The sequence below is a fragment of the Acipenser ruthenus genome, chromosome 41 (assembly GCF_902713425.1).
Source record: "Acipenser ruthenus chromosome 41, fAciRut3.2 maternal haplotype, whole genome shotgun sequence".
Taxonomy (NCBI): domain Eukaryota; kingdom Metazoa; phylum Chordata; class Actinopteri; order Acipenseriformes; family Acipenseridae; genus Acipenser; species Acipenser ruthenus.
This window is the reverse complement of record NC_081229.1, coordinates 1,948,359-1,960,439: the sequence shown is the minus strand read 5'-3', so window position 1 is coordinate 1,960,439 and position 12,081 is coordinate 1,948,359. Positions and strand designations below refer to the sequence as shown.

The 12,081-nt window shown below is 46.1% G+C and overlaps 1 protein-coding gene across 3 annotated transcripts in view; it reads left to right on the top strand.

Moving 5' to 3' along the window:
* LOC117434006 (protein capicua homolog) overlaps positions 1-7,394 on the top strand; it is a 38,674-nt gene extending 31,280 nt beyond the window's left edge. Inside the window, exons 14-21 of one of the 3 annotated variants that reach the window (XM_059011090.1) lie at positions 32-180; positions 1,100-1,498; positions 1,880-2,202; positions 2,603-2,808; positions 2,997-3,148; positions 3,296-3,430; positions 3,547-3,678; positions 4,692-7,394. In XM_059011090.1, the coding sequence (XP_058867073.1) occupies positions 32-180; positions 1,100-1,498; positions 1,880-2,202; positions 2,603-2,808; positions 2,997-3,148; positions 3,296-3,430; positions 3,547-3,678; positions 4,692-5,050 (1,855 nt within the window). In that variant the 3' untranslated portion in view covers positions 5,051-7,394. Of the gene's footprint in view, positions 1-31; positions 181-1,099; positions 1,499-1,879; positions 2,203-2,602; positions 2,809-2,996; positions 3,149-3,295; positions 3,431-3,546; positions 4,170-4,691 lie in introns of those variants that run through there. The other 2 variants (XM_059011088.1, XM_059011089.1) reach the window with 2 other exon arrangements.
* Positions 7,395-12,081: the final 4,687 nt, after the last annotated feature.

Genomic DNA, 12,081 nt, shown 5'->3' with positions numbered 1-12,081 from the left:
ATCATCCAACCGATTAATCTTTCTCCCTCAGGATCGCCTACGTGCAGTCGATGACAAGCTCCTCCCCCCAGCCTGGCCCCTCCCCCGGCCCCGCCTATGTCTCCTCCCCCCTGGGAGCTCTGGGCTTCACTGCTGCCATTGCCCCTTCTGGACAGACTGTGGTACAGCCTCTCCTTGCAGGTAAGACTGCAAGACCTGTGCACAGCACTGACACGAGCAGCAGCTCCAAGAAACTCCACCTGCATCTGCCTTGTTGTTTATCGGCGCTCCCCGCGTCTCTCTTCTTGTTGTTTATCGGCGCTCCCCGCGTCTCTCTTCTTGTTGTTTATCGGCGCTCCCCGCGTCTCTCTTCTTGTTGTTTATCGGCGCTCCCCGCGTCTCTCTTCTTGTTGTTTATCGGCGCTCCCCGCGTCTCTCTTCTTGTTGTTTATCGGCGCTCCCCGCGTCTCTCTTCTTGTTGTTTATCGGCGCTCCCCGCGTCTCTCTTCTTGTTGTTTATCGGCGCTCCCCGCGTCTCTCTTCTTGTTGTTTATCGGCGCTCCCCGCGTCTCTCTTCTTGTTGTTTATCGGCGCTCCCCGCGTCTCTCTTCTTGTTGTTTATCGGCGCTCCCCGCGTCTCTCTTCTTGTTGTTTATCGGCGCTCCCCGCGTCTCTCTTGTTGTTTATCGGCGCTCCCCGCGTCTCTCTTCTTGTTTATCGGCGCTCCCCGCGTCTCTCTTCTTGTTGTTTATCGGCGCTCCCCGCGTCTCTCTTCTTGTTGTTTATCGGCGCTGCGTCTCTCTTCTTGTTGTTTATCGGTGCTCCCTGCGTCTCTCTTCTTGTTGTTTATCGGTGCTCCCTGCGTCTCTCTTCTTGTTGTTTATCAGCGCTGCGTCTCTCTTCTTGTTGTTTATCAGCGCTGCGTCTCTCTTCTTGTTGTTTATCAGCGCTGCGTCTCTCTTCTTGTTGTTTATCGGTGCTCCCTGCGTCTCTCTTCTTCTTGTTTATCGGTGCTCCCTGCATGTTCCCTGTACTTTCAGGTTGTTTGCAATCATTCTTCGTATTGGTGCCAAACAAACTGCATTCTTTTGATTTATATACGTAAACATTTTCTCTCCAGGTCAGACCCCTGTCCTTGCCCCAGGCCAGTCTCCCAGCTGCCCCCAGTTGCCCCCCCATCCTCACGGTCCCGGTGTGGCGGGGCAGGTGCTGACGGCTATCTACCCCTCTCCTGGGGCGGGGGGGGCAGGGGGTGTGGTTCCCATGGTGACGCTGCCGCAGAACGTGGTCTACAGGGTGTCCTCCCCTGCGCCGCACTCACAGGCACAGATCCTGCCGAAAGCTGCGCAGATGCACACACAGACGCAGACGCACAAGCCAGCCAACTGCACTGCTCCTCTGGGGACCTCTAGTGGCTCTGCAGTGTCACTACAGCAGCTACAGCAAGCAGGACTGTCAAGCAGCAACACCCTGACACTGACAGGTATGGACTGGACTGCTATCACACGCACTCCGTCCGGTAAGCATTATATAGCACAGAGAGGTCTGGTAAAGCATAGGGAAGCATTGTAAAGCACAGAGAGGTCTGGTAAAGCATAGGGAAGCATTGCAAAGCACAGAGAGGTCTGGTAAAGCATAGGGAAGCATTGTAAAGCACAGAGAGGTCTGGTAACGCATAGGGAAGCATTGTAAAGCACAGAGAGGTCTGGTAAAGTATATTAAATGCCAAATCCAATCTGGTCCAAACAGAATTGCACCAGGAGGTGTTTATAATATACATTAGATATATCATAGGATACTTTATGCTTTTTTGAAAAACCATAATAATATTTTTGTAGTAATAATAATAATAATAATAATAATAATGTATTAATATATGTTTCTTCTCCTCTCTGTTCAGGGGGCGTGTCCTCATCCCCCAGGCCCCCCCAGAGAGTGAAAGCCACGTTGGCCTCCATCCCCGTGGGCAGCCTGGAGAGCGGAGGGGGGGGGTCGTCTCGAGGGGGGGTCGCTGCTGCTGCTGCCAGCCCCCCTGATAGTGGAGGGGAGCCACAAAACCAGGACAGGTACCCCCCCAAACTGCACAAGGAGTGGGATCCTGCTGGGGAGAGAGAGGAGCAGGGCAACAGCACCGGCCCCGAGGGGCAGATAGAGGCTGCTGGGAGCTCTGCAGGGGCAATAAGCGGAACCTGCCGGGGCAAAGAGGGGGCGACACAGCAGCAGGTGAGGGGGCAGGTACTTTAAGGGATACAGAACCAATTTGAACACTAGGATATGGTTTGTGTGCCAGTGTTTAGAGCCGTGGTTTCCGTTAGGTTAAGGGAATGGTCAACTTGTTGCTTTATATCTTATTAAATGCTAAATACTAATACAAATGAAAATAAATAGTTTAAAAAATCCAGGCTTTTAACTGAGGGCTCTGAAGCGGAGTTTGGGAGCACAGAGCTGTGCAAACATGAATGTGTAATGTGATTGACACAGCAGCTGTTTGCCACCATGCTTACCAACGAAAATAACAGGGTACTGACAGAAAGAGATTGTATGTTTAGAAAACGTGGATGATCTGAAGAATCCCTATTTAAATTGCATTTAATCATTATTGTCATTCCCATCCTCCCTGTAGGGTGTATGGAGAGGCCCTGTTCCTGAGGCAGCCCCTCCCTCCTCTCCCTGCCCCTCCTCCTCCTCCTCCTCCTCTTCTTCCGCCTCTGTCTCCGTAGTGGGGGGGGCAGAGACCCCCAAGCTGCCCCCCCTGAGTGACCCACCTCCTGCTAAGAAGGTGAAAGTGAGGCCACCACCCCTCAAGAAGACATTCGACTCTGTGGACAAGTGAGTGGGGAGAGAGGGATGGAGGGGTTAGAGAAGGGGAGATAAAAGGATAGAGAGGAGGGAGGTAGAGATGCTGCACTTTGTGCTGTTGCTGTGTAATCTGTACAGTCACGTCTGTGTTTGTAAATGGTTGTGTCATGTCTAACGTTGATTTGAATTTGAGCATGATTAAGACACTCCCCCCGCAGGGTCCTGTCGGACGTGTATTTCGAGGAGCGCTTTGCCGAGCTCCCCGAGTTCAAGCCAGAGGAGGTGCTCCCCTCCCCCACCCTACAGTCTCTCGCCACCTCTCCTCGAGCCATCCTGGGCAGCTACCGCAAGAAACGCAAGAACTCCACCGGTGAGGGGGAGAGTGTGTGTGTGCGTGTGTGTGTGTGTGTGTGACACAGCTAGAACTCCACCAGTAAAAGTTTGTGTGTGTGTGTGTGTGTGTGAGAGTGAGTGAGGAAATAGTAATTGTTTTAAATCTCTTCTCCTCTCCACTCAGATCTGGACTCTTCCACAGATGATCCCGTCTCTCCTAAGCGGAAGATGCGCCGCAGATCCAGCTGCAGCTCGGAGCCGAGCACCCCCAAGAGCGCAGCCAAGTGTGAGGGAGACATCTTCACCTTCGACCGGCCAGGTAACCACTCCCCCCCCCGACACACACACACAGACACAAACACCCCCTCCCCCCCACATGCACACACTGACACACACCAATGCCAGCAGTGACCCCCTGCCCCCCCTCCCCCTCAGGCACGGACTCGGAGGATGTCCTGGGGGAGCTGGAGTTTGACAAGGTGCCGTACTCCTCCCTGCGTCGAACCCTGGACCAGCGCAGAGCCCTCGTCATGCAGCTGTTCCAGGAGCATGGCTTCTTCCCTTCAGGTGAACAACTGTACAGCCCTCTCTCTGTCTCTCTCCACCCAGCCAGCCTCTCTCTGTCTCTCTCCACCCAGCCAGCCTCTCTCTGTCTCTCTCCACCCAGCCAGCCTCTCTGTCTCTCCACCCAGCCAGCCTCTCTGTCTCTCTCCACCCAGCCAGCCTCTCTGTCTCTCCACCCAGCCAGCCTCTCTCTGTCTCTCCACCCAGCCAGCCTCTCTGTCTCTCCACCCAGCCAGCCTCTCTCTGTCTCTCTCCACCCAGCCAGCCTCTCTTTGTCTCTCCACCCAGCCAGCCTCTTTGTCTCTCCACCCAGCCAGCCTCTCTTTGTCTCTCCACCCAGCCAGCCTCTTTGTCTCTCCACCCAGCCAGCCTCTCTCTGTCTCTCCACCCAGCCAGCCTCTCTCTGTCTCTCCACCCAGCCAGCCTCTCTCTGTCTCTCCACCCAGCCAGCCTCTCTCTCTCTCTCTCCACCCAGCTAGCCTCTCTCTCTCCACCCAGCCTCTCTCTCTCTCCACCCAGCCAGCCTCTCTCTCTCTCTCCACCCAGCCAGCCTCTCTCTGTCTCTCCACCCAGCCTCTCTCTGTCTCTCCACCCAGCCAGCCTCTCTCTCTCCACCCAGCCTCTCTCTCTCTCCACCCAGCCAGCCTCTCTCTGTCTCTCCACCCAGCCAGCCTCTCTCTCTCTCTCTCCACCCAGCTAGCCTCTCTCTCTCTCCACCCAGCCAGCCTCTCTCTCCACCCAGCCAGCCTCTCTCTCTCTCTCCACCCAGCCAGCCTCTCTCTGTCTCTCCACCCAGCCTCTCTCTGTCTCTCCACCCAGCCAGCCTCTCTCTGTCTCTCCACCCAGCCAGCCTCTTTCTCTGTCTCTCTCAGCTTTTTTTGTTGTATTTTTGTAGTGGAGAATGAAATGCAATGTAATTCAATCGTCTGTCTGTCTGTCGCACTCGATAGTCGTGCTTCCATTTTGACTTCTCTGCCAGGTCACTAATCCCCCCCCGCCCCCTCTCTCTCTCTCAGCCCAGGCCACGGCTGCCTTCCAGGCTCGCTACTCTGACATCTTCCCCACGAAGGTGTGTCTGCAGCTGAAGATCAGGGAGGTGCGGCAGAAGATCATGCAGACAGCCAACCCCTCGGAGCTGGTGAACCTGGGAGCCGGGCTGGGGTCCCAGGACATGAGCGCACCCAGCACCCCCAACCCCAACCCCGGCCCCAGCCAAACACAGACACAGGGGCCCGTGGAGAGTCACGCTGCACAGGAGGCAGGGGAGACCCAGGGGGGAGGGGGGGGAGGAGAGGGAGGGGAGGGGGAGACAGGCTGCACTTCCCCACAACAACCACAGGGGGCAGCATCCTCCTCCTCCCAGGAGTTGAGATGAAGGAAAGGAGACCAGAGTGATGGATGGATAGATGGAATGAAGGCCAATTATAGGAAGAGAAGGAAGGAATGAGAAGCGGCTTTTTTGACTTGGATAGGAAAGACACCTCATAACCCCCCCCCCCCCCCCCTCCACGCACACAGACTCGCTTGTGTAACGATCCCTGTACGAGAGCAGACAAGAAGACGTCTTTCTGTCTTGTGATCTTAACCCCTTCATTCCCAAAAGTTTTGTTATATTGAACACAAATACTGTTTTGTGTTTCTTATTCACGTTTGCAAAAACCACCACCCAGGTCATTGTTTAATACCATAGCGCTCTCTCTCTCTCTCTGGATTTATTTTGGGATTCTGAGAGTATTCTGTTGCTGTGTAATATATAGCTTGCATTTCAGTTTGTGTGGAGAGGTGGGGGAAACCTGTAAACGCCAGCTTCTCTGAATCCTTCCTCCGATTGGCTCACATGGATACAAAGTGGGTGGGGAGATGTACCTCTTTCACCTGCCATTGGCTGGATTGTAACAGTGGCCTGACCTCGTAGAGCTCGATTAGGCTGATGAGGAAAGCAGTGAGAAAGCGGCTGCTTGATTGGCCGCAGGAATTTCTTTCCCTGATTTGGCTGGAGTGTAAACCTGCTGCACAATCGGAACTCCTCCCTCACTGGCTGGGAAGGACATTTTATTTTCACGCAAGGGACACCTCTGGTTGGCTGCATTGGCTAAAGCCACATTCTGATTGGTTAGGATGAACAATGGCTGCAAAATGTGTCTTGTGCTATTGGCTGGAACGCACAAGAGCTGGGGAATGGGTTATTCTGTCTGCGTACTGTGTGGAGGGAGGAGAACTAGTCCTGCATGGACTAGAATTCAAGAAACAAACTCAGTCCACAGACAGACGGACAGACTGCCTGCCTGACTGACTGACAGCCACGGTATTGCATCAGAGGAGGAAAAAAAAATTGGACAATTTTAATGAAACATTTAATACAAGAACTTTTAGTCGTTTTTCTTTTTTAAACCATGTATTATAATGATTAATATTGTGTTTTGTTTTTTTTTAATTGTTGCACTTTGTTGTTTTTGAAACGAAAAGGATCAAGTACTTGCACACAAACACGAGCTCCCTGTTTCAATGTTGGATTGTTTTGTATTCTTACTGTACAGCGGGTGCAGGACTGTCGCTTGCAGAGAGCGTGTTTTAATGAATGTACACAGTGACTAACAATAAATGACATTATTCAGTACATGAACACCATCAGCTGAGTTGCTAGCACTGCAGTAACCCTGTGTGTGTGTATAATATATATATAATAATCCCCCTTCAGTCGCTGTGTGTATAATTGTACCATGTTAAGTTTCTAACTATGTATCTATTTTATAATGCATAATTGTTTTATTTTTGTTTTTAAGTTTTGACAGGGCAACCTTTTGAACTCCATCGAGTTCATGCAAACAGTTTTAAAATTTCTAAAAAAAAAAAAAAAAAGAAATGTAATTCAGAAGTGTTACCGAGGGATATATATGTTATTAAACTAGGGGTGTAACGATTCACTGTGTCCTAATCTGTCGTTTGCATCGTGACGCGAGACCAGAAGCACAATACGGCTCGCTGCAGAGCACCAGGAATCAGGGTTTGTTTTCTAGTTGCTATGAACGCACGCTCTCCCAAAATCATTTCATTTGTCTTTTAACAAAACGGTCCATCGTTTAAAAGACTGTTTTATTGCATGGTGCAACACACAAGGAGCCCTGTCGCAGTGTCTCGTTCCACCCTCGTTAGTACGCAGGATACAGCCCTCTGGACTGACCCAGCTGAGCACTTGTAAGAAAGTGCTGAATACGGATTTACTGTATTTTTTTCTGTTTAATTTGTGCTGATCTGGCTGTTAGTTTGCACCCATCGCTAATAATGTCATATTCATTAAAATTATAATTGTGTTTTGTTTTTTTATGAAAAGTGTTCTTAAGTAGAAAGGAATATTGTTATTATTAATAAAAAGCGTAGTAGTAATAATAATAATAATAATGTCTGTTACAATTAATTTTGAAGACACACACAGTAAGGTATTGATTTGACTGTGCTATATCACTATATATCTAAATATCTGTATATATATATATATTAAAAAAACAACATTTTAAAAAAAAGATTAATAAATATTTTCTTAAAGTCACTTCAGCATGAAGGTGGGAAGGTTTTTTTTTTTTTTTTTTTTATGATGAAAGTCAAGTTTGATACTTGAAACTGCTCGGGGCTGTTGAAGAACAGTCAAGAACACTTTCACAAATATCAAACTTCATTTTATAGATTTTTTGGAAAACAAAATAAATAAAATTAATCACTTCCTAGAGCCTGTTATTTGTTACCTGCAACCATTTCAAGTTTTTTTTTTTTTGGCGTCTGTATTTATTCATTCCATTTGAATCACTTGCCCTACATTTCTAGACTGTCAGAGTTGTAACAGACTGAACTACACCCCCAGCCCTTTAAATATTATACTTACCCCTGGCAAACCTAAAAAACCACACAATAATTATTATTATTATTATTATTATTATTATTATTGTAACAGATCTTAAGGTGACTGAGCGACACTCCACTAGCACTTTATTAAAATATTCTACTTACCCGCTGCCAAACTAAAAAAGACTACTAATAATAATCACAATAATACTAATAGATGAAGCCAACTACTAGGGTATTATAATAGTGAACTTTTATATAAATATAAAAAAAAAAGAAATCCAGTACATAAAAATGTGTGTGTAAAAATATATATATATATCATTCCTGTGACTTTAGAAATACAAAAAAAAATAATAATAAATTCAATGACAAGCCTTTCAACCAGAACTCAAATTGAAGAAGACTCCTGATCGACACTTCTGTGACGCTGAGAAAGCCTTCTCGTTGAAAATGTCTGTCATTCAGTTTACTGAGTTTCTTTCAGTATTTCTATTAAAGACTTGCAGTGGGAACGCTCGTCATGGGATTTGTACCGCTTTGAATTCAGCGCTGCGGAGTGTTCTACAGTTATGGATGGTGGTTCTGGAACTCGCTTCCTGGGTTCATGATATTTGTTGTTTGTATTTTATATATATATATAAATCTGATGTATTTGCAGATATATATATATATATATATATATATATATATATATATATATACACAAGTACCGGTGACTGATCGAAACTTGTTGGTCATGTGCAATATTTCTTACTGTAATACTGAAATAACAATAAAACATGTTTAACACAGAGAGAGTGCTGTGTTTGTTTTCTTCCATCATTTCAAGTAATACAAATAAAAACATGTTTTACCCGTCCGTTCCTCCATATGGTGCCACTCTGCCTGCCTGCACTGCCACTGAAGATCACTGGGGAAGGGTGTAGTTAGCACACTGCGGTCCCATTCTACCAGCCTCATCCCATTGTAGCTGCCCTGTACTCGTACCACCCATTGCCGCGCAGTATAATACAGAACCATCACCAAGTGCCGCTGTTGGTCTGCATTTCCACGGAAAATCACTGACACAAAGAAGCAAAAATAAATATTTTATCTGTACAGTTTTTTTTTTTTTTTTTTTTTTATTTGGATGAATGAAACACTTTCAGTTACAAAAATGACTTTTTAAAAGAACGACACTATACAATGAACAAGCAGTTTTTTTTGTTGTTTTCTGTTTTTTTTTAAAGATAAATACACTGATCGGCTAAACCTGCTACTACAAGGAAGGGAAGAGAGAGATAGTCTTAATCACACAGGCAGAGGGACAGAAAGAGAGAAACACAAAATAAAATCAAAGAGGGAGGGAGGGAAACAGACCTCATAAACCCTTTGTAGTGTCACACACGTTGGTTTAGACTGAATTCCAGACAACAATGCAGCAAGTCCTGTGACACTCAATTACTAAACTCAAGAAGACATTGTTTCTATGTTTAATGTCTTGGGCTGGTGCATTCTTGGAATTGAAAGTTTGGATCAAGCGCTTCAGATTAAGTTAAGAAGGATGGAGGCTTTAGCCCACAGACAATATTTTAAACATTTGAGATTTTTTAATATAAAAATCACCATTCAGATTTTTTTTTTATTTTAATTTGCACATTTTTTTTTTTTTTTTAGTGTCATCAAATTTATTAACGTGCTGTTCCTCTGGTAGCACAATTTAACTTTAATATATATATTTTTTAAACCAAGCAAAACAACATTTCACATTGAAACTTACAGTACCGTCCCCCTTACATGATTTCTGTGTGTTCAAATAACAAATAAGTGAAATAAATAAATTACATACATGAATAAATAAATAAACATTTATTTTCTTAACCCAGACTAAAAACATGTTTCTGTACATTTCAGTCGTCATATCCTGTGGCCCGTGTAGAGCTCTCAAGCATGTCTTCCCTCCAAGCACACCAGAGTTTAACTGTTAACCTGCCCCCTGCAACACTCTGCCCCCTAGTGGATGTATATTAGTGTCACTTTTTAAAGTGGGATCTATTACTGATGTATTTCTTGCATCCACTAGGGGGCAGAGTGTTGCAGGGGGCAGGTTAACAGTGGGGGTGCTTGGAGGGAAGACATGGTTAGATCTTTGTGGATCTTGTTCCTTTGTTGTTCTTTTCTTGTACATGCATCCAGACTTTCAGTCTAGTTAAAAAGAAACAACGTTTGACGATGGTTTAGTTATTAAAACGATCTCCCTGGTTTTAATGAAACCCAGCAACATGTACACACATACAGGGCAGGAGGGGGGGGGCGGTTGACACTGCACCATCTTACATCGTGACAGCTATTCTTTATAACAATAATAATAATAATGACGAGAAGTGTTCATTTTAATAATACAGCAATGATTTTGCTATATGATCATTCATTACAGAAAAAAAAATTAACACTAATTTATTTTTTTATTTTTTTAAATTTAGTAATTGCCAATTATTTTATTATTTTCTCCCAATTTGTTATATCCAATTATTTTTGGGCTCAGCTCACCGCTACCACCCCGTCCTCCGAAGTGTGTGCCATCAGCCGACCGCTTCTTTTCACACTGCAGGCCCACCATGCAGCCACCTCAGAGCTACAGCGTCAGAGGACAACGCAGCCCTGGGCAGCTTACAGGCAAGCCCGCAGGCGCCTGGCCAGACTACAGGGGTCACTGGTGCGTGGTGAGCCAAGGACCCCCCCCGGGTGGTGCTCAGCCAATTGTGCGCCGCCTCCTGGGAGCTCCCGTCCACGGTCGGCAGTGGAATGGCCTGGACTGGAACCGGCGACGTCCAGGCTATTGGGCTCACCCTGCACACCGGATGCGCCACTCTGGAGCCCCCCCCTAATCAACACTAATCTAGACATCTCCCATAGGAGGACAGGAGCTAGGGGCGTGACGAGGAGGTGTGGATTCCACAGAGGCACTGCTGTGATTGGATACATGCTCTTGGAATCTTTTTAAACTCCTCGGTTCGTTGTTTAAAGCCCCTAGGAGGCGCGGAGATAAAGCTGACGACGTCTGAATCACAGCAGCCCCTTTGTTGAAACCACAGCCTCCTCCCTCCCTCCCCTTTCCCTCCAATGAGAACTGGACTATTCCTGAGTAACCCCACCACCGCCCCTAAATCAAAACCTTCCCCACTTGCAAAACAGACTTGAGTTCGCCCATGTTATAAATTGCAAAGTGACGCACCCTGGATATCAGTTGATGCAGTAGTCAGACCCCCCCACTTACACAGCTTCACACGATTCAGTTCGAAGGGGTAAAGGCTACAAGTGACAACAGAAATCTTGTTTTATTGTATTATTATTCCCCCACAAATTACAGATTTTTTTTTCTGTTTTTTTTTTTTTTTTTTTACAAAGAGACATATAGAAAAGATATAGACGACGACAAAAAAAACAAACAAACATGTCCTATATTTCCTAATGCTAAATTGTTTTTATTGTACTATTAATATTTTTTTTCGTTTTCCCTCAAAATCGAAATGGAAAAAATAAATTGGCAACACAAATAAAGCTAAAGAACAAATGTACAAGTTTAGGAATATTATCATTATCATTAGTAGTAGTAGTAGTATTATTATCATCATCATATTTACGAGAAGCTAAAATTTTCCAGTGACAAATCATTAAAAATATACATTTTATTTCTTTCTTTTTTTTTTTTTTGTTCGCTTTGGATTGCTGAGGTCAAAGTTCCCCATGCTGGGTAACTGCTGTTTAAACACGAGAAAGCAGACAGGTAGCGGCGTTGTGAGGGAGTGTGAGTGTGTTTCCAGTCCAGAGTAGTAAATGAGATTCTTTGGTTTATTCTCTTTTTGTAAATGTACTAACTTTATTCTCTTGGTTTTTCCTTTGGATTCAAGCTGTATAGTAAAAAGCACGGGGGGGGTGAAGGAGAACAAGGAGGAGGAAAAGGGCTCCCAAAAATACATCTCTCTCTGTTCTTCTGAAGTAAGGTTAATAAATGCAATCATAAATAAATAAACAATACAATTCAAATAAAATAATAATAATAACCAATCCCAATGAAATGAGTGAAAGCGCTTTCCAGTAGAGGCTCGCTGAAAACTCAGAGAGAGAGAGAGAGTGACAGTTTGTGGCCTGGGCACCATGGCAGCCCCCCAGGCTGAAGTGAAGAGCCGCTTTGAAAGACCTTAACCAGTTACATGACCCCCCCAGAGCTCCGTGAGGCTGCAGTGCGTTGCAGGCTAACACATTTAAGTCAGTACTCTAGTGAAAGGGACACGTACCCTTAAGTGTTAAACTTAATACTCACAGTGTTTTACGCAACCAGCCCCAGGAAGAGGCGGAGAGAGTAACGACGCAGGCTCCAGTCTGCAGCATGCAGCAGCAACGAAGCCACAGCCGGCGCTGGTGTTTAGGAGACGCCATTGCGGCACCGGCACAGAGTCTCAGCTCAATGGAAATCACTGAGCCAAGATGGGCGACACGGTGCAGAACGGAGCTCCTAACCGCCCTGCCGCTCTCTCCTCAACTTCCCTTAGAGACCCTCTAACTGGAAAACTCTGTCGAGAAGAG